The sequence below is a fragment of the Archocentrus centrarchus genome, chromosome 16 (assembly GCF_007364275.1).
Source record: "Archocentrus centrarchus isolate MPI-CPG fArcCen1 chromosome 16, fArcCen1, whole genome shotgun sequence".
NCBI classification, from domain to species: domain Eukaryota; kingdom Metazoa; phylum Chordata; class Actinopteri; order Cichliformes; family Cichlidae; genus Archocentrus; species Archocentrus centrarchus.
Window position 1 is genome coordinate 29,235,783 of NC_044361.1, and position 26,657 is coordinate 29,262,439.

General features: G+C 40.0%; 4 protein-coding genes across 6 annotated transcripts; 2 read left to right on the forward strand and 2 right to left on the reverse strand.

The window, feature by feature from the left end:
- Nucleotides 1-216: 216 nt before the first annotated feature.
- Nucleotides 217-9,042, forward strand: themis2 (thymocyte selection associated family member 2). Its single transcript, XM_030750363.1, has 7 exons — nucleotides 217-309; nucleotides 1,212-1,325; nucleotides 1,691-1,831; nucleotides 1,921-2,346; nucleotides 2,800-4,016; nucleotides 4,297-4,414; nucleotides 7,926-9,042. The coding sequence occupies exons 1-7, from the start codon at nucleotides 282-284 to the stop codon at nucleotides 8,033-8,035; spliced, it is 2,154 nt and encodes a 717-aa protein (XP_030606223.1). The 5' UTR covers nucleotides 217-281; the 3' UTR covers nucleotides 8,036-9,042.
- Nucleotides 9,043-9,821: 779 nt separating this feature from the next.
- rpa2 (replication protein A2) lies at nucleotides 9,822-15,267 on the reverse strand. The gene is made up of 9 exons (XM_030749958.1): nucleotides 15,108-15,267; nucleotides 14,810-14,904; nucleotides 14,484-14,585; nucleotides 14,091-14,204; nucleotides 13,596-13,670; nucleotides 12,469-12,585; nucleotides 11,565-11,702; nucleotides 11,054-11,148; nucleotides 9,822-9,959 (listed from the first exon to the last, which is right to left on the reverse strand). Exons 1-9 carry the CDS (start codon nucleotides 15,118-15,120, stop codon nucleotides 9,872-9,874), a joined length of 837 nt encoding a protein of 278 aa, XP_030605818.1. The 5' UTR covers nucleotides 15,121-15,267; the 3' UTR covers nucleotides 9,822-9,871.
- smpdl3b (sphingomyelin phosphodiesterase acid like 3B) lies at nucleotides 14,774-20,720 on the forward strand. Of its 3 annotated transcripts, none has more exons than XM_030749956.1 (9): nucleotides 14,774-14,930; nucleotides 16,388-16,456; nucleotides 16,536-16,749; nucleotides 16,899-16,996; nucleotides 17,769-17,912; nucleotides 18,022-18,191; nucleotides 18,411-18,591; nucleotides 18,763-18,896; nucleotides 19,251-20,720. In XM_030749956.1, exons 2-9 carry the CDS (start codon nucleotides 16,396-16,398, stop codon nucleotides 19,611-19,613), a joined length of 1,365 nt encoding a protein of 454 aa, XP_030605816.1. In that variant the 5' UTR covers nucleotides 14,774-14,930; nucleotides 16,388-16,395; the 3' UTR covers nucleotides 19,614-20,720. The 3 variants fall into 3 exon arrangements, with proteins under 3 accessions (XP_030605816.1, XP_030605815.1, XP_030605814.1); XM_030749955.1 differs by lacking the exon at nucleotides 14,774-14,930 and adding an exon at nucleotides 15,780-15,861; XM_030749954.1 differs by lacking the exon at nucleotides 14,774-14,930 and having other exon boundaries at nucleotides 16,369-16,456.
- On the reverse strand, nucleotides 20,591-25,180 carry mecr (mitochondrial trans-2-enoyl-CoA reductase). Its single transcript, XM_030749957.1, has 10 exons — nucleotides 24,870-25,180; nucleotides 23,498-23,595; nucleotides 23,282-23,413; nucleotides 22,837-22,980; nucleotides 22,441-22,543; nucleotides 22,210-22,312; nucleotides 22,044-22,117; nucleotides 21,867-21,927; nucleotides 20,975-21,047; nucleotides 20,591-20,889 (listed from the first exon to the last, which is right to left on the reverse strand). Exons 1-10 carry the CDS (start codon nucleotides 25,052-25,054, stop codon nucleotides 20,726-20,728), a joined length of 1,137 nt encoding a protein of 378 aa, XP_030605817.1. The 5' UTR covers nucleotides 25,055-25,180; the 3' UTR covers nucleotides 20,591-20,725.
- Nucleotides 25,181-26,657: the final 1,477 nt, after the last annotated feature.

A 26,657-nucleotide genomic window follows, 5' to 3' on the forward strand; every position in this document is an offset into this window, starting at 1 on the left:
TTCTGGCTTTCACTTAATAAAAAAAGAGGTAGTAAAATTAATATGTGCATTCTGTAAGTGTGTTAAAACCAAATGACGGGCGGAAAACTAAACAAAATTCAGCTAACAAAACTTTGAATTACTACAAGAACCAGTAGGGGTCCCTATACTCTACTGTCTTTGGTAACAAAGTGACGCCAAGAAATAAAATAAAATAAAATAAAATAAAAACATCTTTTGTTGCTGTAAGGAGCTGATGATTTGAAATAACTTGTGGGTCTCGGGAAGTATGAATCTGACGCATGGGGACTAATACGTGGTCTGAGCGAGGTCTGTGTCAAACACTGCTCTTTTTGTGGTTCTTGGAAACTGTGAGTTGACTCAAATGCTAAAAACCGCTCCCTGCCTTGCCATGTCACAGAGGTGGGAGGATATCTACCCTCTCCTTGCTGCAGAAGAAAGCTAAGGAGGGAGGGTGATGTCGCCTTCTGTTTTGGTATTTTGAGCAGAGAGTAAGTTTCCCATATGTGTCAAAAATGTGTCATAGGCTTTGAAAAGTACCAGGAGCAGGATGCGTTGAGAGAGAAAGACCGCGCACAGCTAAAATAGATATCACGAAGAGTCTGAACACACACACACACACACGTACACGTACACACGTAAATAAATAAATGAAATATTAGTGTCCTACCAACCATAATTTATTTATTTAGGTCTTGGGCAATCTGCCCGCACACTTGTTATGCAATATAAAACACTGATTTTGGCCAGAACACACAACAACACAACAATAAAAAGAAAAGCTTGACTATCAAACACGAAATAAGAAGTATTCCATGTTCACACTGCAAAATTGCAATTGCAATTTGCAGTTCACTGTCTCTCATTCACTCTGTCTCTCTCTCTCTCTCATATACACATTCTCACCCACAGACACGCAACATTTAAGAAACATAAAAAACTCTTATTTGATTTTAAAAAGGTCTTATTTGATTTTGTTGATAGCCAGCTTTATGTTGTAAATAAAAAAAAAACAGATGATTTTCATACTTTATCTACCATCTCCACAGTAACGACACTTGTTTTTTCTCAGTGTGTGAATGCATAAGTTGTGCAAAGAGATCCTGTAACTTCCTCATTCACTTTTGTGGTTTTTAACTGAGAAGCCACCCCCGTTTTGTGCTGTGCTTGTCATTTGCTGTCTGCCTTCATTTTTGATTGCACACACACAGAGGCAGCAGTGATGGCAGGTAGCACTGCTGTGCCACTTCAGGAATTCATTGCCTCATTGGACAATACCTGCCTACCACGAATTCTGCAAGTTTGCTCTGGAGTATATTTCCAAGGTGAGTTTTTTCTTCTTCTTCTTCTTAATTCTTTTATTCAGTGAGACAAAAAGTGTGTGAGTGTGAATGGCGACAAAGCTGATGAGATTTTAGATTACTGCATTGGATCTGCTTTGCTTTGCTGTGCTGTGTCTGTCTTTATCTCTTGCAAAATTTATATTTACAATATACATTCCTTCCTTTTTAAAATCCTAAACGGGAAGTTATTATAGTCAAAGCAAGACAGTGAGCATTTGTTGTATTGCTCATGGCTCACAACTGGAAACACAGTAGCGCGTGTGTGTTCGTGTGCTCATTATGAAATCTTTGCTGAATGTTGGTCATTTTTGTTCCTTCATGGGTCAGTTTCTTACTTTCTGTTCCAGGTTCTATATATGAAATTTCTGGGAGTGAAGTATGCTTTTCCACGGGGGATCTAGTAAAGGTCACGAACATTGAGCTACTATCAGTTTCCTGTGAAGATGTCGCAAACAGTGAAACATTTGAGTTGCCCATCTCGCACACAGGTTGGTATGATGTAAATTCTAGCGAGCATGGTTAAATTTGTTTTGTAGCACTAACACAGTGACTTTTTGTTGTTGTTGTTGTTTCTCAGGCTTGTTCAAGGTTGTTCCAGAGGAGATGCCATACAGTACAGTAGAGGAGATGGTAAGCCTGAGACCAGTAGGCCTTGACTCCTGCCTTCCCTTCACCTTCACCAGCCACTCCAAGATGACCTTTGGCAATTTAACTCTGGGGGCAGGGAGAGCTTTGACTGTGCTCTCTGTTGAGCGGCACGAGGGTCAAGAGGATCAAGTGCGCTGCCTTGTTCGAGGACAACAAGAAGCCTCAGCTGAAGTGTGCATCCCTATTTCTTCCCGAGGGACCTTCTTTGAGTGTGAGAGTGAGGAGCGCTTCACCCTGCGGGAGATCATGTCCTCGCCCTCCCTGCGTAGCCGAAGGTTTCGCTTCGTCAATGCTGCCAAGTGTGATCGGCCTCTTATCCTCAGTCCAGTATACCATGTCCAGGCGCTCATGAACTGTAAGAATAACAAACTTTTTAAATATTGTTCAAAAATAATGTTAATCAGATGTTAACATATTTGTGCTTAAGCGACACTGTGTATTGTGTTAATGCAATTTTGAGGAACTTCAACTTCAGCTGAAAATTCATGAATTTTTGATTTCACCACTACATTAATCAGCGAGCAGATTAAAATATTACAATCACATGACATATGTCATCTCATAGTATGTAGATTAGTTAAAGTTAATGCTATTTTGAAATGCATCAGCATAGCAATAAAATAAATTAATCTATACGATGTGATGTGACTATAACTGTAATACAGTTAACTGTGATGTAACAAAATTTATACATTTTGCTAACTTTCTTGCCAGTATGCATCACAGTGATAGTAAGCCATACTCTGCATTCTAGTTTCACTTCATTTAACGTTAATGCTTTCTAAATGTTTCTTTCATTTTTCTACAGTGAGGAAGAATGTGGTGAAGTTCCCATCCAGCTTAGAAGTGGATGTGGTCGATGTCACTGAGCTGTGTAAAGATGTGAACTTTATCGTTCCTCTTTCTCTGAGTGAAGTTCACGCTGAGCCGCATGAATCATTCCCTGGAGTGGTGGAGATCATAGAAGACCCAGAGACACGCTCCCTGTTCAAGTGCGCTTGGCTGCCGGAGCTCCGCAAAAATGGGCGCCTCATTTTCCACAAAAAAGGGACCTCACCCATGATTTTATTATCCACTGTGAAAAGCAGGAAGACACCACAGTACTTCCTGGTGTCTCAGCAATATGGCGGACGATTTCGGAGACGGCCACGAGAGTTTAATTCAGCATATGAGTTGTATGTTGCTTCAATCCATTCACCAGGTCTGAAGGTCAGCGTGACTAGGAACTGTGAGGAAGTTGAAGAGGAGGGCCTGCCTGCCCTCAGCGTGGGGGAACAGCTAGAGGTTGTGCGCTGTGACAGGATGGTGTTGCCCTGTGAAGGCCAAGTGGGGCAGAAGCAGTCCGTCGAGGCTCTTTTGTGTCATCGCCTTCAAGAGTCAGACGATGAGGATGACGATGACGATGATGAAACAGATGAGGTCCAACAGAAGGATGAAAAGGAGGAGATTTTTCTGCCTCTTTATATGGAGGGTCACTTTGTGGAAGTACTCGGTGATAACAAGAAGTACAAACTCAGTGACTTGGGGAAGGAGTTTAGCTTGCCTCTGGATGTTAAAGTGGTGGGCCGTGATACAGAACTTGAGAAAGATCCACTTTTTGGGTTTTCATGTCTCCGAATAGAGGCGGCTATGTTGGAGCCCACCATTCAGGCAAGTCTTGTAGACAGGCCAGACTGCTGTTTCGAGATCCCAACTCAGTGGCTCTCAATGTCTGTCTATTTTACCAAAGACTCCCTCCCATGGCCCAAAGATCAACCCCCCAAGTGCCAAGTGGAAAGAGTTACTGAAGTGGCAGACACATTCTTTTATGAGTTTCGCAAACTGGGTAACTCAGATGCGGATCCTCCACCTCGACCACCAAAGCGAAACATGTCATCCTCAGCACCTCCCAAAAAATCAAAAGCATCAAAGAAATCAAAGAAGGCAGACAAGTCCAAACATCAATTGGACAAAAGCATCCCAACCAAACAGTTCAGCGATTTGACTCTGAATAACAAAAAGAGACCCCCCGCTCCACCACCTCCTGTAAGTGTGACTTTTCGTGCATGCATCACATTCTCAAAAGCTATTATTATCGACTTTATAGTTCAGCTGTTGTTAAAGTTTTCTTATCATCTCAGGTTTATCTTGAAACCCCCCCCCCCCCCCCCAGACACAGACTGTCTCAAAACTCGTTCTCATAATGTGACATTCAGGAAATGAACAAAGCAAAAATAACACACTGATGCTTCCACTTTTTTTTTTTTTGCTGTGGTGAAGAAGTCATGCATGTAATAAAACAGAATTTTTTTTTTCCTTTGTGCAGACTAATGAAGAAGATGAACCCCCACCACTTGTACCCCGAAAGCACTCAGCAGCTGAACTAACCGCAGGCAAGGCACTGCCAAACACTTACGTACAAATGAGAGAGTCTACCAAAAAAGGTGAGGCTCTCTTAATTTAAGACAAACAGCCACTGTTTTGTTTCTTCTCAAACGTACTCAGGAATTAGCATTTGGTGCTTCTGCTGGGGATTTATTGCAGTCATGGACTAATACACATTTTCTATATTTATGGTACCGTAACAGTATTTGCACGACTGTCTCTAAATTTAAGACATTTAAAATTCATTTCAATTCAGTTTTATTACAGAGAAAACCCAACGGTCAAAATGACCCCCTATGAGAAAGCATTTGGTGACAGTGGGAAGGAAAAACTCCCTTTTAACAGGAAGAAACCTCCGGCAGAACCAGGCTCAGGGAGGGGCAGTCATCTGCTGAGACCGGTTGGAACATGCTGTGGAAGAGAGACAGAGATTAATAATAAGTAATGATTAAATGCAGCGTGAAGTAAAAACAGAGCAAAAAGAGGTGAATAAAAAGAAACAGTGGATTATGGGAACCCCCCAGCCTGGGCCTATAGCAGTGTACCTAAGGGGTGGTTCAGGGTCACCTGATCCAGCCCTAACTATAAGCTTCATCAGACAAAAACTGTGCACCATGACACCATGGTGAAAGGGTCGATATAAAGTCTCCAAAAACACTGAGAACATTAGCACATGTGTATGTTGCAGCCTCTGGCTTTCCTCAGTATCTCTTAGACAAATGTTGGAGAGACCCGTTATTAAACCACCACCTGGACCCAGCCTATGGTGAACACAGGTGACAAAAATCATTGATTCATCAATTCCACTAGAAGCACATAACAGTAACAATTTGTTCTGTCCTAACAACTTAAGAGATTAAAGAAGTGTGTGTCAAAATCAACTCCACTTAAATACACTATATGGACAAACGCATTGGGCCCCACCTCTTAATCTTTGGATTTGGGTGTTTTCAGTCCCATTGCTACAGCTGTGTAAAATCTAGCATCTAGCTGCACAGTCTGCTTTTGCAGTCATTAACAATAATTTGTGAAATCATTTTTGGTTCATTCTAAGGCCAGCATGGTGGTGTAGTGGTTAGCACTGTTGCGTCACAGTAAGACGGTCCTGGATGGATTGTCCTAAATAACTCATTGAATTTGAGTGTGATACTGTTATAGAATGACACTGTTGCAGCAAGTGTGTGTGTAAAATTTCTTCCTTCTTAGATATTTCCCGATCAACTCTAGCATACAGCTGCCGCTGGTCAGTGCGTTACAAGAAGTGTTACAGTAATAGATAGATAGATAGATAGATAGATAGATAGATAGATAGATAGATAGATAGATAGATAAATATAAAGCTAAAAATAAATATATACAAGGATATATAATACAAGAGTGTGTGTGTGTGTCTGTGTGAACGGGTGAATGTGTGTAAGAACAAGATAAAAATACAATAGAAAAGCAAGGGAGGGTACCTGTTAAATAGATATCTATTAACAAATAATGTGAATTGTATTGCACATGGGTTGCATTGCACAAGGTTTTGAGGTATTGACGGAGGAGAATATTGCAATAATTACTGAGGGGAAAGGCATTTGCACACAGAACTACAGACACCAGTCTGTTGGTTCTGCATTTCTGGGACCTGAACCGTTTGCCTGATGGCAGACAGTTGAACAGTACATGGCCGGGGTGAATGGAAATTTTCTTGGCCCGGCAAAGCTCGCAGGAGCTAGCGATGTCTTCCAGGGTGGGCAGAGGGCTGACAATTACTTGTTCTGCCATCCTGGTTACTCTCTCCCGAGCTTTCCTGTCTGCTGCTGAGCAGGCAGCAGACCACACCATAATGCCGCGTGTCAATACTAACTCAATGGTGGCCCCGTAAAAAGACAAAAGCAGATTCTCCTCTAGCTGACACCTCCACAGCACCCACAGAAATTGGAGCCTTTGCTGAGCTTTTTTGATGAGCATAGATGTGTTGGCTGTAGAGGTCAGGTCATCTGACCCATCTTCACAACCTGTGGGGAGTTGGTCAGAAAGTCCTTGATCCAGGAGTGGATTTGGGGGGAGAAGTTTAGGGTGCCCAGCTTCTCAGTTAGGATGTTGGGGATGATGATAGTCAATGAGCCTGACAAAAGTGCCTGGGAGCTCCAGGTGGGTTAGGACAGTGTGGAGTGGGGTGCTGATGGCATCTTCAGTGGACCGGTTTGGTCTGTAGGCAAACTGGTTCTTGTCATAGAACTCTGGTAAGCAGGCTTGAGGATGAGTCTTTTGAAGCACTTCTTGATGACAGACGTCAGTGCCACAGGTCTGTATTTGTTGAGGCTTGAGATGACAGTTCTTCATGGCATGGGCTGAGCACTTCCTGTAGGTTTAACATGCATGTGGCCCAGTACTTTTGTCATATTGTGTACATACACACATAACCAAATACTGAACATTAAGTGGATAGTAATGAAAAATTATCTATATAAATTGTAAGAAAAATACAAAATATCTTATTCTGTAAGTAATGTGCAATACAATTATATATATATATATAGAGAGAGAGAGACATTTACGTTTATTTAGAAGAATATGTGTATTCATAAACTAATTGCCCCTTGGATCATAAAAAAAAACAACAAAATAATTCCTTATTTGTTCCTTGAGGATACACTGTGTGCAAATAATATATCCTACAGGCCTCCCTTTGAAGAAGTTTCCTCTCTTTACCACACAATCTCTTCAGTGGCCCAATCTGCTTTTAACACCCATGAACCACAGACAGTAAACACCATGTCCAGCAGACTGAAAATGACTTGTCATCATTATTTCTAATAATTCTAATTCAAATTTTTCCTCAGATAATAAAAATCCACAATGGCACTTTAATAAGGTCCTGCATGACATTCTGCCCCTCAGCCTTTTGTGTCTCAGAATAAGTTCTTACCATCCATCCATTTTCTCCTGCATATCTGGGGGCAGCAACCTATATCTGCATATCCAGGGGAACACTGAGGCATTCCCAGATATATAAAATATATAATTTTCCCAGCGTGTCCTGGTCTTCCCCAGAACTCGTCTTGGTAGGACATGCCAGAACACCTCACCCAAGAGGTGCCCAGGAAGCATCCTAGTCAGATGCCTTAACCACCTCAACTGGCTGCTTTTGGTGTGGAGGAGCAGCAGCTCTGCTCTGAGCCCCTCCTGGATGGCTGCACTCCTCACCCTATCTTTAAGGGAGAGGCCAGCCACCCTTTGGAGGAAGCTCATTTCTGCCGCTTGTATCCGAAGTCTTGTTCTTTCTGTCACTACCCAAAGCTCTCTGACCTATGATCACAAGCTGTGGTCAAGTTCTTACTATAGAAGTGAAATGTGTTTAGTCATTTCAAATGGCTGCATCAGAAAGTGAAGTGAAAACCTGGAATGGGTGGTGTATGTAGTGTGTGGATGTTTAAAAACAGGCATAAAATCACATATTTTCATAGTTTTCTGAAAGAGAAGACATCCACAGTGTGTTGGATTATAAATTACAGTATAGATGATATAAGAATATTGTGAAATACAGTATTAATAATAATAAAAAAAAAACTGTCTTTCCTCCAGTGATCATGCCTAACTTTGAAGATGTGGACAGTGACCACGACTATGAAACTGTGGATGACAGTTTGGCTGTTATGATGAAGACAGCACAAGAGAACGTCATGCACTACTAAAAAAACATCTTCTACTGCAACAATGAAATATTCTGCTTGAGCAGTGAGAAATGAACTTTGTAGTGGCTAAGGTATTGCAATCTTGTGATTTATTTTTTTTAGCAACTATAAGGTTAGATGCATCTTAATATATAGCTTAATGTAATTTTAAATTATTCAACATATTCCTGAGAGTATACAAGTCACGTTTCTCTGACGACACATGAGCTATTTTGCAGGATATAAAACTATGGTTTTGGTTTTTATTTTTGGTTTGTTTTTTTTTACCCTCGGTGAGGGCAGTTCAGGGTACTTGACTGTGTTTCCTCACCTATTTCTCATGTAAAATTTCTTATTACCTCGTAACTTCACAGTGCTGTTTCAAACTTTGAACACATACTAACCTTTTAGTTCAAACACTTTAAAAAAAAAAGACGTGAAGAAATTGCTAGTTTAACCTTATGGTAATTGGGGCATATTGCTTTTAGCTTTGTATACAGTTCCATATTTATATTGTGAAGTACTAACTGTAGTAGTTAGTGTATATAATGAATTCTTGTACAAAGCAACAGCCTCTAGGATAATATACAGTCTAACATGACACCATAAATATCAGCCTTTAAATTTACGTTACATCAATAACTTGTCAAAAATGCATATTTATAAGTGTTACTGAGGTACCAATGAATTGCATTCTATTGTACAACTATAGTGTATACATCAAACTCCTACTGCATAAATGCAAACTCTAAACAAATGTTCACCCGTCATTGATGGCAGGCAATAGTCTAAACCACAGCATTGTAACGCTGCAGCACCAGTAGCAGAAGCCGTCCTTGTAACCACATCAAACTATTTATCTGAAAACAGAAATGTGCTTGCCATTTTTTTTTATTTCACAAAAATAACTCCAAGGAGGATTAGAAACATTTTGACTGAAAATGAAAGTGTTTTGCAACTTTAACCAATGGATGATCTGTTTTGTACCTTCTCCATGTCTTTTAAAGATTATTTCCTCTGCATGTACATGTCTGTTTGAATTTTGTATTAGACATCATCATAAACTTTTTTTTTTTGCATGAAACTGGACCCATCTGGCTTATTCCAACTGTGATCAAATGTATACAACTTTGCCTGTTATAATTTCTACAAAAAAACAAAACAAAAACGTGCAGGTCTACAAATTGTGCTCGATGTGAAACTTAAGATCCGTGTTGAAGTCAGCTTGTGGTTTTACAGCTACACATGTGCAGGCGCTCAGATTAGGCATCTGTTAAATATCTAAAAAGAAAACTCACTGAGGGATGGAAGAGAAACATTTTAATGAAAAAAAAAACTGTACAAAATAAGACATTAACTCCAGTATATAGAAAATCTTAATATCTGTTACTTCTTTTGAATAATGTCCTCATAAGAATTTGATAAAATGTGAAACAAGAGAAGAAGAAAAATATTTTGTGTAGAATCTTTTAATTTTGGCAAAACTTAGTTACATAACCAAAAAAAAAAGTTGATAACTCCAAATCTTTAAAAAAAAAATACAAACTGTTTCAGACAGAAAGACAGTAACTGCCGACGACGTCTGTGACACAAACACTTTTGGGGCAAAATGGCTGAAGCAACATTAGGAATACAGGATGTGTAAACCTTGGGTCTCAAATGAAAACCACGTGTTCTTCAACAAACATCAACCACAGCGCTGTTACGGACTCACAGGATTTCACACATTTCTGCGGCATCGTAGATTCAGAAAGGTCGTAACTTAGGTGAGAGCTTCCAGTAAGAAATGCCAAACTAATTTTTTTTCAGCTCAACTTCGAATGTGTAATCCCACCGATGCCACCGAGTTGTATTAGTCTAATCGTCACTGTCGGTTGACTTGTAGTGATCTTCGTCAATGGTGGAAAAGATATGACCTTCGTTGCTCAGGAACTCCACTGCTTGCCTGCCAAAGCAAAAATAAACAGTATTTTTAAAAGTGCTTTCAGGCAAACAAATGTTAAACTCAAATATTTAAAAAAAAATCCCATATTTTCTGTTTAAAAAATAGAAAGTTTTTTAATAAATAACAATTTGTATATCATGAAAAAAAGAACTTCATAATAAAACTGAGTACAAGGTGGACAAGTCATTTCTTGTACACTAAAATGAATACTTTTTTCAAAAAAAAACAACAAAAAAAAAACTAATAATTGTTAACTGCCCTCAGTTTTCAGGAAAAAAACCTCACTTTCTATTACCTTTGTCTCCATGTCTGCTAAAAACTTGCATCAAAACTAAAAGCTTGTGTGTGGTGGGAAAAACTGAGCCTTGAAGGACAAAGAAAATGTGATCTTGACTCATAATAAGATGAGGAAGAAGAATGGGGAACCTCTGAGACCTTGACATCACTATGCTTATACACAGCAAGCAATTTTAGAATACAGCAATTTATATTATAAAGCTGAGCTAAAGCATTTTGAGTGCAACATGTTTTTCACACAATGACACCAGCTTGTTAAAACACATCGAAGTTAACTTTCTACCAGAAACGAGCTAAAACAAACCTTTGACCTGGTAAAAACGCTTTAGCAGAGTTAACGTCTTTTCTTAGAATTCCAGGCTTCTGTTTTAACACTGTGGCACCTCCACAGAGTGCTCTTCAGACTAAGATCACTGTGCTGTCCATCAGATCAGAGGGTTTGAGAGTTTCATTTGATTCTGAGAGCTAGTCATTCTGTAGTCGGACTTCGTTACAAAATCTTAAGTTATTAGGAAAACCCACTGTTGCAATTTTGTGCATGGATCTCTTTCATTTTAATGATTGCTTTTTATTGAGGTGTGCAAGCCCTGCATAAAGGGACGTTGTTCAAGCTGATATAGCTTTGTATGTCTCTTGATTTCATGCTCAGTGTTTCAGCATTGGCAAAAGATTTTCGACAGTTCCAACAGTCACTGATTAATGCCAAAATTCAGTCAAAAAAAAAAAAAACGTATAATTAAAAGTCAGTTTGTGTTGATTTATCCCTCTTAAAAAGCTTAAAGCAGAATTTCTCTTACTTTATCACCATCATACTCATGCTGCCAAGTCTCTTCTTTAGTTCGTGAATGCTAATACCCTGCTGGTCTGGACAGCTCCTTATCAAACACAGCACCTTGGGAGAGAAAAGCAGACATATTAACCACACACACACACACACACACACACACACACACACACACACACACACACACACACACACACACACACACACACACACACACACACACACACACACACACACACACACACACAGAAAAGAAAGTCTATTGACTTCTCTTTTTTTTTTTTTTTAAACACTAAACCTTTTATACAGTTCACACGAAAGAGTCAAAGATAGGACGTACAGGACAGTAATCACTGTTTGGGGTTACTTAAATAAAAATATGTCGTCACTGTCTTTTTTTTTTTACATTCATTTGTAATAAACAATAAAGCTCCCATGAATCAAGGCTGCAGCGTACGGCTCTTTAAAGCTCATTGCTGGTAGTTAAGAACGGGGAAATTTTTGTACCACTTATTTAGGCTCACCTGATTCTGGTTTGCACTTAACCCATTATTGGTCATGTCGCTGGCGCCTGCATAGCCTCCTACGTTCCCTTCCATGCTTCCCATGGTGGGCCGTGACATGGGTTCGATCTTACCGCTCATTCCTCCTCCGGCGCCTGACTGAAACAGAAAGAAACCGCACATTTTCAACATTATATATATCCCAAATATCATACAACACATACTCAAAGATACATATATATAAAAATATGGCAACAAGGTGAATGTTCAGCCTATTTAGTTAATCATGGGGCAGTAAGGGTCTGGGTTTGACCTCAGGTTCTGGTAGCTTACCGAGTTATACAGGGACTGATGTATGTTAAATCCATGTATAAACAGGCCTGCTATCAAGGCCGACTATGTTCTTTATGGAAAAATACATCTGCAGTATAACAAAGTGGCACATATTGAATCTGAGTGCTGCGGAAGTCATAATGTTCTAGAAAACGTAATTTTAAGAATACCGTTGTTTACATTTACTGGTGCTGTGTTTTTATATTGACTGCAACTGTTTCTAACAAAACAATCACTGTAGAAACTGTTGCAAAATTCACAACTGTCAAAATCATGGTTTTAATAAATAAATAAAATAGTGAAGCTTTAGAAGCCAGGCTTGCTGTCTAGGCTTGGCTGTTATTACTTGCTCCGTTATATTAAAGCTCTGTTGAACGCATTCACTGAAATCATGTGTTTGGATCAGCATCAGTTCACCCTGACACTGCAATTAGAGTGCTGTCATTCAGCTCAATAGAAAATGAAAGATTCTTAGTATTCACCTAAACAACGCAATCTTAAACAGAAGTGGTATTCATGGTACCCATCTCAACTTCTCCATGTCACGTCTGACTGCCATTTAAGGCTGTGGTGTATGTGCAAACTTTCTCACCATATGTTGAGGTCTGCTGAGCGCCATGTGTGCGTGCACAACCTCCAGCATATGTGAAGTGATCTCATTCATGTCCTCCAGGGGCCTGACGCTGAACGCTACAAGAGACCTGTGATTCTGAGAAAACAGAAATACACACGTTGCTTTAGATGCACATGAATTCACAGAAGAATTAAAGCGAATCAAATGTTGGGGAAGATAAGCACGTCCTTCTCTTGGCAAAAATACACTTCAAATTTTTCAAGAGACAAAACAAATCTTTGTTGGTCAGTGTCCAAAAGTCTTCTTTAATAGAGTCTAAGTGTGTGTGTGTGTGTGTGTGTTTATATATATATATATAAAAAATAGGGTCACGGAGATCCTGAAGTCCTGAGGACATTCATAGTTCCAGTAAGAAGATGGAAAACGCTGGCGCCCCCAGATACTCAATCAGAACACCAATCTCAACTTTTGAAAAAAATCCCCTAAATGGTTTTCGTGTAATTTCCAGACGGCACGGAGACCTCCAGTTCACAGGACTACAAGTATCAAAAAAGTGTTTAAATGTGAATAACACTAAATATCAAATAGTCAAAAATGAATATGCATGAAATGATACATCTGCTTAAAATTTTTACACTGTCATGTAGCCTTTCAACAAATCATGATGCAAAGTTCCTATTTGAGTCTGGGTACTGTGCAAAGGTTTGCAGTGTTTCCCATTAATTAACTCTTTCCTATTAATTCACTGTCTCTCTTTGTGGAGGAGATGGGTATGTGCATGCAAACGTATTTTTATCTTAAGTTAATTTTCCAATAAATCTGACAAATAATTAAGCAATATCAGCTGTCGGTGAGTTTCATCCAGTGATTGGAACTCCAATTTTTTGATCCTTGTTCTGCTCTTCTGTTTCTGTGAGCTCGGCGGAGCAGCACATGAGCCATTACTCCACCTGCTGCAGCTTCAGCTTAGGGTGTCCTTCCAGAACAGAATAAGGACTACAACCACCAGCTGCAGTCACAGGTGTAGGAGGACGAGTCTGACTGTGAAAAGCGGCCAACTGACTTTGAGGAATGCCACAACAGCAACCCGGCACAAGACAGAAGGCCCGGGCCCAATATTTATCAGTGGCAGATTGTAAACTCACCTGAAAGGAGCGCAGATTACCAGATACTTTGACGTATGTTCCTGGGGGCAGGACAGTGCTGTCCACACTGGGGTCCTGTATAAATAAAATAAAAAAAATAAATAAATAAATAACACACACACACACACACACATAATTGCTGCTCTAAGTGTCAGTTTAATGATTTTTAATGTGTTTTCCTGTTTTTCTAAGATTCCTCTACCATGTTGGACTTGGTGAAAAGTTGGAACATGGGCAAAGGAAGAGAGCATTAAATTTTTGGTGTATATCCAGCTCACTTTCCTGAAAGTTTTGGAACAGGGGATTGGCCTGGACAGATAGCTGCCCTTTTCTACTGGACTTCTAGTTAGAAGAGAAATTTATTGCTGACCAGAAATGATAGTTTAGTAATTTTCCCTCCATGTAAAGGATTTTATTTACAGAAAATCACCTCATCTCTCAGGACAGACTTGAGTTTGCATGATTTAAATCTCCCCAACCTCCACCACAACTTACCTCTGTGTCCACCCACTGCTTCACATCCATTGGAGCAGCTGTCATGTCATCGACCTTGTACTGGATGTTGGTCATAGATTTATCTGTGCTTCTGATGACCCCCACAATTGTGACCTATGACACAGACCACAACTGTTATCAAACATTAGAATATGGAAATGTTAATGACTACATGGTTATTACAGCCAAGCTGCAAAATGCTGTGACATAAAAAATGTTTTCTAATTTAGTACCTAGGTTAAAATAGTGGGCTCATAACCCAACACAGCCACAAATTATGGAGACATTCTGCATATAGTCTTTATTGCAGAGCAGTTTAACTAATCTACTTCAGACCTGAAATAAGTAGCTGGTTAGTAAAATAACTAAACAACAAACAATGGTTTGGCTTACCTGGGCAATTTCCACATCTCCTACTCTGAATGACTCATCTGCCTGAGAGGCAGACATCAGCTGAGACACTGTGCAGGGGATTATTTGGTTGGCACGGGTTCTCTGGAAAGACATACAGCAAAACACAAACAGGTTGACGGCTGTGCATCAAAGGCCAGTCAATTTGTGCTTCCATCACTATACAGACTATAGAATTAAACTGAACTAAAATAACTGCAAATGAAGGTATGTTGTTGCTGATTTTCAGCACTATTTTACAGCTTTCTGTCTGTGTCATGTCTTTAGTGCATATTAGCGACTTTTTAAGTGGAGATGTAAGTGCAGACCCCTTTTTTCTCTCCCCCCTGGGATAAGGCTGGTGACGCAAATCCTCCTGGAGACTGAGTGTAACCCCCAGCCATACTGGACTCACTATAGCCTCCTGGAAAAGCATAAAGACACAAAACGGTATGTAGAAAAGATGTCATTGGAATCGTTTATTTAATATGATCCTTATTTAATCCACATTTACTCACATACAGCACACAATAACAAAGAGGTTTACTGACTTGAGCCAAAACCACGCAGCGTCACCGAGCCCACCTGGCTGCTTTATAAATACAGCAGTTTGGAAATGCAACTTACCCTGATTCCACATGCTGCCAGTGTGTGTTTAAGTTAATAAAACCAGGTGTAAAATGTTACTGAAACTATGAAGTAACGTCTGCAGCCGCAGGTACTTCTGTGGTCTTCTTCCTTGTTTAATCCGGCGCGCTAAACTCAACGTACAGCGCAGGCGCAGAGCGAAACTCCCGCGAAATCTGCAATGACGCAGGTCAATAATTCAGCCCTAGTTTTTGCTTGTCAGGCTGTCGTTCTCAATCTATTGCCAAGATTGACTAATTCACATAAACTATGGTCCTAAACGACTCTTTAATGTATATAATATGGGCTATTCTGGCTTAACGACGCAGTACACAGCCCGGGATTTACAACTGCCTGAAAGAGAAAGCCCGGGGAAAATTTTGAACTGCGTAAGAAGGTTACCTTTACGCGCTGTCGGAAATACTCAGCATTACACGAAGTTTAAAGTTAATGCGTGTATGATAATAATAACCATAATTTTCAGTGAGTAAATACGATTATTATCTCCTTTTAGAAACACTTTGCTAAAATTTCGCTTTTTGTAAGATTAAATAAATGAATATAATAAATAAATAATGCATTAAGAAAACTATTTATTTGCATCAACAATTTGAGAGGCAGATTCCCTGCAGTTAAAACTCAGACTATCGATTTTGGGAAATACGAGTATCACGTGAAGGCATCATGAACGCCAGTGAAATCAGTGTGACTGAAAACATTCACACGTGGATTTTTTTTTTTAAATAATATGCAGGTATATATACTGTTTGTGCTATGAATGTACGTACGTTTATTACATTCTTATACAGTGCATGCCCAAAGAAGGTAACTGTAAAAGCAGGCCTGCTAAATTTATCTTTAGTCCACATAAAAATAGTGTAGGCGTAGCCTGCATGCAGGAATTTAACTAGCTACCCGGATCAGAGTGTCTTTCTCAACTGTCTGTCGCTTTATTCTGTGAAACTGATCTTCTCTCGTTCTTTTGCGCATCACAGGCAACAATACATGCTAATACTACAGTAGTTGTGCTGCAGACGTCTCCATAAACTTCTCCTTTTAATTCAGAAAAATGCAACCTGGCTTTTGAACTTCTTTACCAAAAGTGAAGTATCACGTTTCCACAGGGAATCAAACAGTCCCATCTGAATTATTATGGCCAACCTTCAAGCCTTAGACGCGTCATGAACAGCTGTATCTTATCTTGACTTGCCTTTTATAGACTTACAGCTTACCTTTCAAATCACGCCTTGACTTTTGTCTGATGTTTCCTTCTCTCAAAGACTTCGACATGTCGGCAGTAAGGTTGCTTCTGTCTTGCTTGCTTTTTAAAGAGACCCTTGCGCTATCAGGTAAGCAGCGAATATATCACATATATATATATATCTTCAGCGCTTGCGGTGCGCCCCATCACACATCCTTCTTATACAGGGAACTTCTGGCATATCACGGATCTCCACTGGGACCCAACGTACAAACTGAGCAATAATCCTGAATTGGTGTGCGCATCCAGCGGCAAACGACCTGCAGCCAGTGCTGGTAAATTTGGAGAATATGTTTGTGACTCGCCATGGCACCTTATCAACTCCTCTGTGTATGCAATGAAGAGTATTCTACCAGACCCGGACTTCATCGTATGGACTGGGTGTGCTACTTTTTTATGACTATAGCTGGACAGTGTTAAGTCTTAAGATCATGGCTGGGGAAACAAATGCTTGTCTTCAGTCATCATGCTTACCAGCATGCTGGTTAACTACAATTAATCCTGAAACAGTTTACTGTTCTATTTCTCAGTGATGACACACCACATGTTCCCAATGAGGATCTGGGAGAAGAGGCAGTGCTCGACATTATCAGCAACCTCACTCACATCATAGATAAAGTGTTTCCAAGTAAGTGCAAAATTAGAAAACATCCGAGGTCAACATTACAATCGTGTTAATGATTTATTACTTCTTATTTGGAGGCTAAGCAGCAAGGCTAGGGGTTGTTGGTTTTCTTCTTCTTATATCATCATCATCAACAACTTTTTTTTCCTTTCTAATGGGAGTCTAAAGCAGCCCCTAGGACCGTCTGGTCAAAAGTTGTGAAATCTGGCACACTTCCTCAGGTTCATCATCATTTTCCAAGTTATGGTGCCACTACCCTGAGCACACAAACGCCACCACTGGGGCAACCTTGTGACCTGTGAGGTCGATTGTGGAAATCGAGGTACCGTGGGAATCCAGCCGAGTTGACTGAATTGATTGAGCCGAATTGAATTGAATTGACTTTTTCACAGTTTGCAAATTTTGCCCGATTTTCACGAAACTTGGTATATGTCATCTTCAGAGCAAGCCTCACAAAAGTTACCACATTTCATTGTGGTTTGCAGAAGTATTTGCCCGCAACAATTAATTATATTTCTGCAATGCTTTGGCCTATCCAGACCAAATTTGTCAGTAGGCTTTTGGACCCCTCCTTGAGGGTGCACAAAGAATTTTACACTATTACACCTTTGGGGGGGCGCTGTAACTTGCTGGCAGATCTTAACGCCTCTTCCTTGCTATTCTCAGAAATTGTTTCCTAGCAACTGTCACGTCTCACTTCTTGGCCCCCTCATTGCTGCTTAAAGTTATATTTAATAATGTTTTTTGTTTTTATGTACATTATTCCCTTGTTTAGACACGAAAGTGTACTCAGCTCTGGGCAACCATGATTACCACCCAAAGAGTCAGCTTCCCGCAACCCCAAACTCTATGTATGACCGAATAGCAGAAATGTGGCAGAACTGGTTGGATCCAAAGTCAAAAGAAACATTTAAAAAAGGTGAACAGAGCATCCTCTAGTAGTTACAGATATATGCACCATTATGTTCCAAAGAATGCATACATCAGCTTATGATTCAAAACACATTTTCTGCATTTCTCTTGCACAGGTGGATACTACACAGAAAAGCTCGTGAATAGGACTGGTTTCCGGATACTGGTCCTTAACACTAATCTCTATTATGACCAGAACAAGTTGACACAGAACATGGAAGACCCAGCGGACCAATATAGATGGTCAGATGAGGTTCTTACAGAGGCGGCCAACAACAAAGAGAAGGCAAAGCATCTTTGTTTTTTTGTCTGTGTTGAGCTAAATTTAAAAGCTGCAACATTCTCTAATTTGGATGGTGGAGGCTAGAGTTCAATAAAAGATGTAATTCAGGATGAATCCCTGTATAAGTAAATGACATTAACTTGGCACTGCCTGGAGAATCTGACACTGGTTTTTAATTAAATTTGACGATTTTGGTTAACTCTGTATTGGTTTCTCCGCCAGGTTTACATCATTGGCCATGTTCCTCCAGGTTTCTTTGAGAAGAAAAGAAGCAAGCAATGGTTTACACCAAAATTCAACAGGCAATACTTGGATTTAGTGGAGAAGCATCACTCTGTCATAAAAGGGCAGTTCTTTGGCCATCATCATACAGATAGCTTCCGCATGTTTTACAACCCAGAGGGTAGGCCGCGCTGCTGTAATATTAATCATTCCAAATTGTTTTGTATTAGTTGTACTTGTTTATCACTTAGCTGTGATGTTCCTCTCATATCAAGTTTTAATATTAACTTGTGATATGTATAAAGGGTTAATACTGTTGCAGTCAAAGGTGATATCTTGTGTGTTTCTACAGGTTTTCCTATTAGTACCATGTTCCTCAGCCCCGGTGTCACACCTTGGAAAACAACCCTTCCTGGAGTTGTGGATGGAGCCAACAACCCTGGGATTCGTGTCTTTGAATATGATACAGAAACACTGCTTGTCAAAGTAAGTCATAGATATTTTTTTTTAAATTAGGTGTTTATTTTAGGTGCTTCCGGTGGTGTAGCGATTAACACATTTGCTTGACAAGCAAAAGGTCACTGATTCATTTCTGGCCAGAGCCGCAAATCTCCTTTGGGGTTGTGTCAAGAACGGCATCTTCTGTAAAACTCTGCCAAATCAAACATATGACGATACCCACTGTGGTGACCCCCTGTGGCAAGGGAGCAGCTGGAAGTAGCTTTATTAGGAGCTAATGTAACTTATATAATAAAGCATTTGTATTGAGAATGTGAACCCTTTGGAAATATCTTATTGTTCTGATTTCTATTTATAAACCACATCCTCTCTCTCAATCAGGATGTGGTGACCTACTACCTGAACCTTACTCGCGCTAATGCAGCCACAGGACGCTGGGAGAAAGAGTATCGCCTCACAGAGACGTTCAGAGTACAGGATGCCTCTCCAGCCTCTATGCACCAGCTTCTGGAGCTCATAGCTAATAATCACTGCTACCTGCAGAAGTACTATGATTTCAACTCAGTCAGCTATGATCTGAGGGATTGTGACAGCGACTGCCGTGTTGACCATGTGTGCGCGGCACGAGAAGTAGACTTTGACAGGTATGAACGCTGCCTGGTTAAAGAAGGGGCAGTTTTCATTTATGGTGGCCTGCTTCCACTCCTCTCTGTGGCTCTAAGTCTGGTGGTGGCCAGCGAGTAATGATATTCACTATCAGTGATAATGCAGAAAAAATCCTTTCTAGACATCTTTAAATATATAAAATATTTTTGTTTTAGAATTCAGTATGAGTTTTTTTTCCCTTAAAACAATATATATGCCTCCTCCCACAGAATCTATAAATATTAAAAAAAAGAATTTTTTAATTATTATCTAATTCAGTGATGTGCATCATCCATCACTGAAAGACCCATTGCCAACTTTCCCTTCCTACTTTGCAACTGGCTACAACAGTTATGTAATGTTACAAATTCCACCTTATCTTTCTGGTGTCAAAATACGATCAAATTTATTATTAAAAATTATAATCGAAGAGATAAATCAAGTAGCAGCAAGTATTTGTTTTAAATGTCCAGCCATCCATCCATCATCTATCTTTGCTCATTCAATATTTAACACTAATGCATTTTCATACTTTCAGCTATATTATATCTATAAATGAAACAAGTCATTACACCAATATAATTATAATTAAACTGTGGAAAATGCAACCTTTGGCTTCAGTAATCTTTGTTGTGCCTCTTGACCTTGATTTATGGGTAATGGCTGAAAACTTAATTTCAAAACTAAACAGTATTCTTGTGCCTCAAAAGGCTAACTACCATAAACTAACTTTAGACTTAAGTTAAATGTTTTTTTCTTTCTGTAAACTCTACTGTAGTTTTTCATAAATCCAGAAATCAAATGTATAAATTGCATGGTTATTAACTGAAAGAATAGCCAAAGCTATTTTCTATATTTTCTATAAATATCAACATTACTTTTATCTATGCAACTTTAAAGCAAATCAATCAGTTCTAAAAAAATATTAACAGATGAAGTTGTATTATCTGTGTACTGTACTGTGATAACTCCTGGTGTCTCATATCTCTATATAATGACTTAATGAGCCTTTGATCACCGCCAGTAAACACTCAACAGTGTCACTGCAGAACATGAGGGACACTGGACTTTGAGCCTTATGTGAAGACACTTTTATTGAGTATGTAGATTTGGTTGTCACATCAGCAAGAATGTGACAGTTATACAGTTTCACCAAAATATACATGCAGTGGTCTTAAGTGTCTAGTGGTTAGTTGATAAGATGAGCCAGGTCACATGACCAGGACCTGTTTATTTGAAGTAAAAGGCTGCATAGCAGTATCCAGAGCAGCACGATACTCCTGCAGGCCCACCTCAGTGCAGGCGGGAGCCGTCAGGATTCCCTGCTTGATGAGGGAGCACAGTTCATCCAGCATGGCTCTAAATGCCCGTCCATCTATGAAAAACAATATCCCAGTAAATATGGAGATGTTTGTCTTTTTAGATTAATTACCAAATCAGGCGACTACATGCCAACTCACCCTGAGAGTGATCTCTCTTCCACTGCGTAACCCAAAATCCTCGAACCTTCACATCTTTGAAAATAAGAGCACTCTACAGAGGGCGGCAACAATAATAAAAAAAAAACAAAAAAAAAAAAAACTTGTGAAATGTAACTTTAACTCTTCCGCCCTTGGACACCTACTAGGGGGTGACCCTTGTTTCTCTTTTCTGAACTGAGTGGTTTCTTTCATATTTCAGACCAGAATAAAATGACTAGCTGTGCATTAGAGGTTAGTGAGGGTGATCTCTGCCTATACAACTTAATATGACTACCCTTGGAAAAAAAACAGGACCTATTCTAATAGTCATCAAACCAAATTTTTATTGATATATACCAGCAGTTCTCAAGCTTTTCCGTAATGCCCCACTTCACCAGTCGAAATCTTTTCACGCCCCACGTGAAGTGACATCCGGTGGCGAGGCAGCAGCACGATGGCTCTATGTACACAGCAGATGCTGAAGCTGGGGAGTTTTGCTAGTTTCTGTGCTAACATACCTGCTAACATTTCCTTGTTCTGCAGTGAGAACTAATCTGATGTTCGAAATTTGTTCCGCATGGCTTTTCCCCCAGGTTGTTTGCGCCCCACGTGTCACGACGCTGCGCCCCACCAGTGGGTCATGCTCCACAATTTGAGAAAAACTGATAAATACTGAGGTGTCAAACCTTGTCATTAAGTGTAAAGCAGAGGCCGTCAAATATCGTCTTTATGGGGGAAAAAGTTTAAGCAACAATTCAAGCTGCTTTCTTACTAAGGGGTAGTTGAAAAGTGTTAATAACACCCTCACAACTAAACTACATCTACTTCTTCTCTCTAGTGTATGTGAAACTGTTTATTAAAAATTAAAAGGCAAATGCAGGTTTCTTCTTACCACAGGAACAGTAACTGGCTGTTTGGACATTCCCCCATATGTCACCATTGACCCACCAACTCTGAAATAAATAAAGGAAATATGTAAAATACATATAGTTGTGTTTTGGTTTTTTTTGCCCTCTCTGCAGTGCAACTACTTTGTATCATACTGACAGAGATTATTAAGCATCCTCACTGTAGATGACGGAGAAGTTCTGTTGCACTCTTGCCTCCAACTCCATTTAATGCCAGTTTGGGCTTTGGACAAGTCTTTAAAACATATTCATAAACTGAATCAGTTCATTCACCAACAGGAAAAACCGCAAGATCATATCTCTATCGCTGTTTTTAGTCCCACAGACCTTAAAGAGTTCTTTAATCTCAGGCTTCCTCAGGGCCTCTTCTTTGATCACATGACTGGCTCCAATAGCCTTCAGCCTATAACTGAGCTGCGTGAACTCTGGTCTGAAAGCAAAGACACAGTAAAGAAGTTAATCACAGTCAGAAGGCTGAAAAATCCCCTTAGGGTTCAAGAAAATTCCCCTAGTGTCCCCTCCCTAAAAAAAAAAATATCCCCTCACAACTGAGTTCACCTGTCTCTTATAACATTGATAGTGTTTATTCCTCTTGCAGCAGCAATCTGTATGACAGCCTGTCCAACTCCACTGTTGGCAGCGTTCTGGATCACAGAATCGCCTAAAAGGATAGCAGACAGAGAGAAACTGTCACATGCTGACCACAACTATGCACACACGAGTGATGCACCCTCAAGTCTTATTTCAAATTGTTATTTTTCTGCACCTGATCAACAAAAAAAAAAAAATCTTGGTTGTGACATTATTAAAAATTGGCTCATCTGCTTGGCTGCAAAAAAGAAAAAGGAATTCAACCAGTACCTGCTTTGGGAATGTAGTATGTCTACACCTCTATAAGTAATCCAAGGATGAGAAATAAGCCTATAACTGTGGCCCTGTGCGTGGTTTTGTTACCTGGCTTGAGGTCTTCAAAGTCTGAGAGCATCCTGAAGGCAGTGCAGGGATTCACCCCAAGTGTGGCAGCAGACAGCAGGGGAATGTCATTTGGTACAGAGATAAGATCGTCCTCAGGTAACACTGCCCGTGTCCTCCATGTTCCTGCTCACATGAGAGAAATGGTCTGCAACCTGAGTGGTTCTGCGAAACATTTTAAAATGTCTTTCATTCATCAATTCACACACCATGCAAGGTGCTGTCCAGCCACTTCGGGCTCAGTGTGTTTACTAGGGAGATTTTGGCATGCAGAGGGGGCCAGCGATTGCAATTAGTGGACAACCCTGAGGAGGAAGTCCACCTCCTGAGCGATAGGCAACCCACTCCCAACCACAATGGCACAAAACTCTTAGGATTTCATAATGAGAACTGTGGAGTCACTTGTGTTATTTAAAGTGTAACCTACCTAGACCGGCATCTTTTGGAATCACCCAGTCTCCTGCTTTGAGGGACTTCACCTGGCTGCCCACCTCTACAACCTGGGCCACACCTTCATTGCCACCAACAGCCGGGAGATCTGGCACGATAGCATAAGTGCCTAAAGAAAAGCCATCAGATTATGAACCGATCATCATGTCACACTGCTGAATGACTGCAACCTGCTGTCTTACAAATCAAGTACCTTGAATCATGTTTATGTCAGATGGGTTGATTGGGGCAGCCAGCATTTTAACCAGGATATCCTTTGCACCTAAAGGAGGAAGACCTACATCCTCCAACCTGCCAAAAAAAATTTTGTTCAATAAATCACTATTCATATAGGCTTGCATGACATATTGTCTCAGACACAGTCCGTCCCTACAAGTGTCTACAGTTCATCAACTGTATCCTGTGGGAAAACGATCCAGTAGCATTATAACGAGGTGCCTAATGCTACTCCCTGTTCTGTTTTATATCACTGTGAGTTGATTACCACTGGGTTTTAAACACACTTGTGTTGTTTACTGATGTTTGTTTTCAAGTATAGAATAAGTTTTAAGATGGCTTGAATGGCATTTCTCAGGTTGAGCTACGTAGCACTTTTCTGGCCTTACCGACCCGTCAAAGAACTTCGGAGTACAAGTCGCATTTACCCATTCATTCACACAGCGTTTCATTCTATGCACCTGACTACCTCTCATCCACAGCCAATTTAAAATCATCAATTAACTTAACATAGCAGACTCTATAGCCAAGTATCCAATGGAAGAGTTGAACCTATGGGAGAGTAGGGGACCAGAGGAAGGCCCTTTGCTCTCTTTAGATTATAAACAGAATAAAACAGAAAGTCTTTATTGTCTTTGCAATTAGGATACAGTGAGACTGGGAGCACAATCCCAGCTCAGTGCATCAAGGTTAAAACTACCTACTTGCATTAATGAATAAAGACAGGTCAGATAAACACCATGAAGAAAGAAGCATTAAGCACACCACAAAGACCCACATACACACAATATAAAAAAAGTAGCTGGACCATAAACTTTACATATAAAATAAATACCTAAGAAGCTTGCATTTTTCTGCTACGTCAAAAATGAAATATGAGTTTGTTGATTAAAAAAAATTAATGAATACATTAGGTTTCACAGATATTCCAGAAAAGAAATCAAGAATGCATTGGCACCGAGCCATGTTTTGTAACTCAGACTAGAGTAATAAGGGGCTTTCCTCCTGTTCAAATGTAATTGCTTGTTTTCCTTCTTCTTTTTTTCTGACTGCTGCTCTTTTGCACTTCACACCGGTTAGTGGCGGTAACGGACTGACTGTTTGCTTCCCCCGCCACATATCTCCAAAAAGAAGAAGAGGAGGCGGCAGCTCACAAAGGTGAGATTTTACCATAATAGGCCATATATTTGTTTTACAAGAGAAAACTTTGAGCTTTGCAGCGGAACTGTGGAAGCAAGTCCAGAACGAGGCTGTCCACGTAGTAACCGTGGCAGTTTCACACTCACGGAAACGTAGAAACACACACACACGTGTTTTTTTTTTTTTTTTGTTTAGCCAGGTATTCTTACTGAACGACTCGAGAAGGGTCTCCGTGGTTTCTGTACATCAGTGCCTCGCATGCTTGTGCGGAGCGTCCGGCCGAATGACTGAAGTGTGAAACGTTAGCGTCTCTGTGCCTGAAACACTTTGAGAGAACAGCGGCGACGCTTCTTCTGCAAACTCTCTGACACACTGCACGGAGCGGCGGCCACATCGCTACTCGCGAGTAAGCTGGAAAGTATAACAAAATAAACCCGACTATTTAATAATATTTGTAATTTATGGCCAGTGTTGAGCTTGCACTCTTCATACTACCGCCATATTGGACTGTAGTCATCAGGCTGTGTCATTGAAAATGTAAACAGAGAGCTGCCCCCTGCTGGATCCGGGAAGACCGCCGCATGTTTACAGGAAGACCGAATGAAGGAACTTTTAAATGAGACAAATATGAGGAACTGGTTGCTTTTCTCAGTGTTTCACTTCAGGAAAATGCCAAAAATAGATATATGGAAATGATTACTCTTTTTTCCCTTGTATTGAGTAATACATCATGATACATGAGGGAAAAAATAACAACAGCGGTGCAATGTAACGCTCAAGTTTTGCATTGAGTGTTAAACATTGCATCTTCTAGTATGTGTTTTCCTCAGTAATTGTGGGTATCTGTGGCTTAGGTGGAACTGTAGGTTGCTGACAGATCCATCCATGACTCCTCGACCACATGCTGAAGCGTCCTTGGGCGAGATACTAAACCCAGAGTTCACCCATTGGAGCAAGTGTTAGAAAGCACTGTATGAATGTGTGCATGGGAGAATGACGCAGCAGAAAACACTTTGAGTGCTCAACTGAGAGACACTATTTAAATAAATGCAAGTGTCTTAAATGTATTGGAAAACTTTTTACACTGTGCTTCTGCTACTTTTGCCAAGTTTTGGTAAGTTAATAATTATAGTATTTTAGTCATAAAGGTCTTTTGGTTGGATTGTAAACGGTCTCTGTAGTAAAAAGACATAAAAAAAAAACTGAATATTGACATATTTATTAGGAAATGGAGCAGATCTTTACATATAATATAGAAAACATAATCACAGTAATACTTTGAAAATCCTACATGCTGTTCATCATTGACAAACTTCCCATTGAATTTGCCTGAGATCAAGATAAGTGTAGTTCTGTGGCAACAAACACTGATACATTCATCACTTTCTAAAAATAGCTGTAGCCAGTACCTGATAAAATACAGCACCACAAATTAAATGGCTGATGGTCACAAGTAAGATGTACCTTTAAATGCACAAGTTAACATTACTGTATTACAGGATGCATTGATGAGCTTCAAGAGTTGCCTTGAGCACACAGTCTCTCAAGTCCTTGAACTTTAAAGGCTATCATAACCCAACGCCAGACAATAAAAATCACAACAGCACACCACTGAGGGGTTGAAGAGGTTTGTCTGAAATAATCTTCCTTGGTGTCACTTTCAGTTACCCTTCCTAGTGGGTGTTGAAATTCCTGTAAGCAGTTTTAGTGTGAGTAGTTACAGTGTGACACTTTGATGACATACTGGCACTGCAGTTCTCGTAAACGGAAAAGTGTGCAGAAAAATCAAACTTTTAGCACAGCACCTTTTTTCAACCTTTTATAAAATTTGGCTCAAAACAATTATGCAACCATCAAACTTTGAACACCAACAGCAGAGTATGAAGCAATTTTCGAGTGTTAAGTCATCTGTAACGCACATTCTTTTTGTCGTAAGCACTGATAGTCTGAAACACCAAATATCGATGTGTTGAGATGAGACAACACCGGATTATACA

Coding starts and splice junctions, on each gene's coding strand:
- smpdl3b (XM_030749954.1), top strand. CDS start 16,369: ATGTTTCCTTCTCTCAAAGACTTCGACATGTCGGCAGTAAGGTTGCTT. Junction 16,750..16,898: donor GACTTCATCGTATGGACTGG/GTGTGCTACTTT, acceptor TCTATTTCTCAG/TGATGACACACCACATGTTC. Junction 18,592..18,762: donor CATGTTTTACAACCCAGAGG/GTAGGCCGCGCT, acceptor GTGTTTCTACAG/GTTTTCCTATTAGTACCATG.
- mecr (XM_030749957.1), bottom strand. CDS start 25,054: ATGTGGCCGCCGCTCCGTGCAGTGTGTCAGAGAGTTTGCAGAAGAAGC. Junction 22,544..22,836: donor CTTTGAAGACCTCAAGCCAG/GTAACAAAACCA, acceptor CTATCCTTTTAG/GCGATTCTGTGATCCAGAAC. Junction 22,118..22,209: donor AGATTAAAGAACTCTTTAAG/GTCTGTGGGACT, acceptor TATGTTTTAAAG/ACTTGTCCAAAGCCCAAACT.
- themis2 (XM_030750363.1), top strand. CDS start 282: ATGGGGACTAATACGTGGTCTGAGCGAG. Junction 1,832..1,920: donor GTTGCCCATCTCGCACACAG/GTTGGTATGATG, acceptor GTTGTTTCTCAG/GCTTGTTCAAGGTTGTTCCA. Junction 2,347..2,799: donor TGTCCAGGCGCTCATGAACT/GTAAGAATAACA, acceptor ATTTTTCTACAG/TGAGGAAGAATGTGGTGAAG.
- rpa2 (XM_030749958.1), bottom strand. Junction 12,586..13,595: donor GTAATCTGCGCTCCTTTCAG/GTGAGTTTACAA, acceptor CTGTTTTCTCAG/AATCACAGGTCTCTTGTAGC. Junction 9,960..11,053: donor ATGAGTATGATGGTGATAAA/GTAAGAGAAATT, acceptor TTGCTTTGGCAG/GCAAGCAGTGGAGTTCCTGA.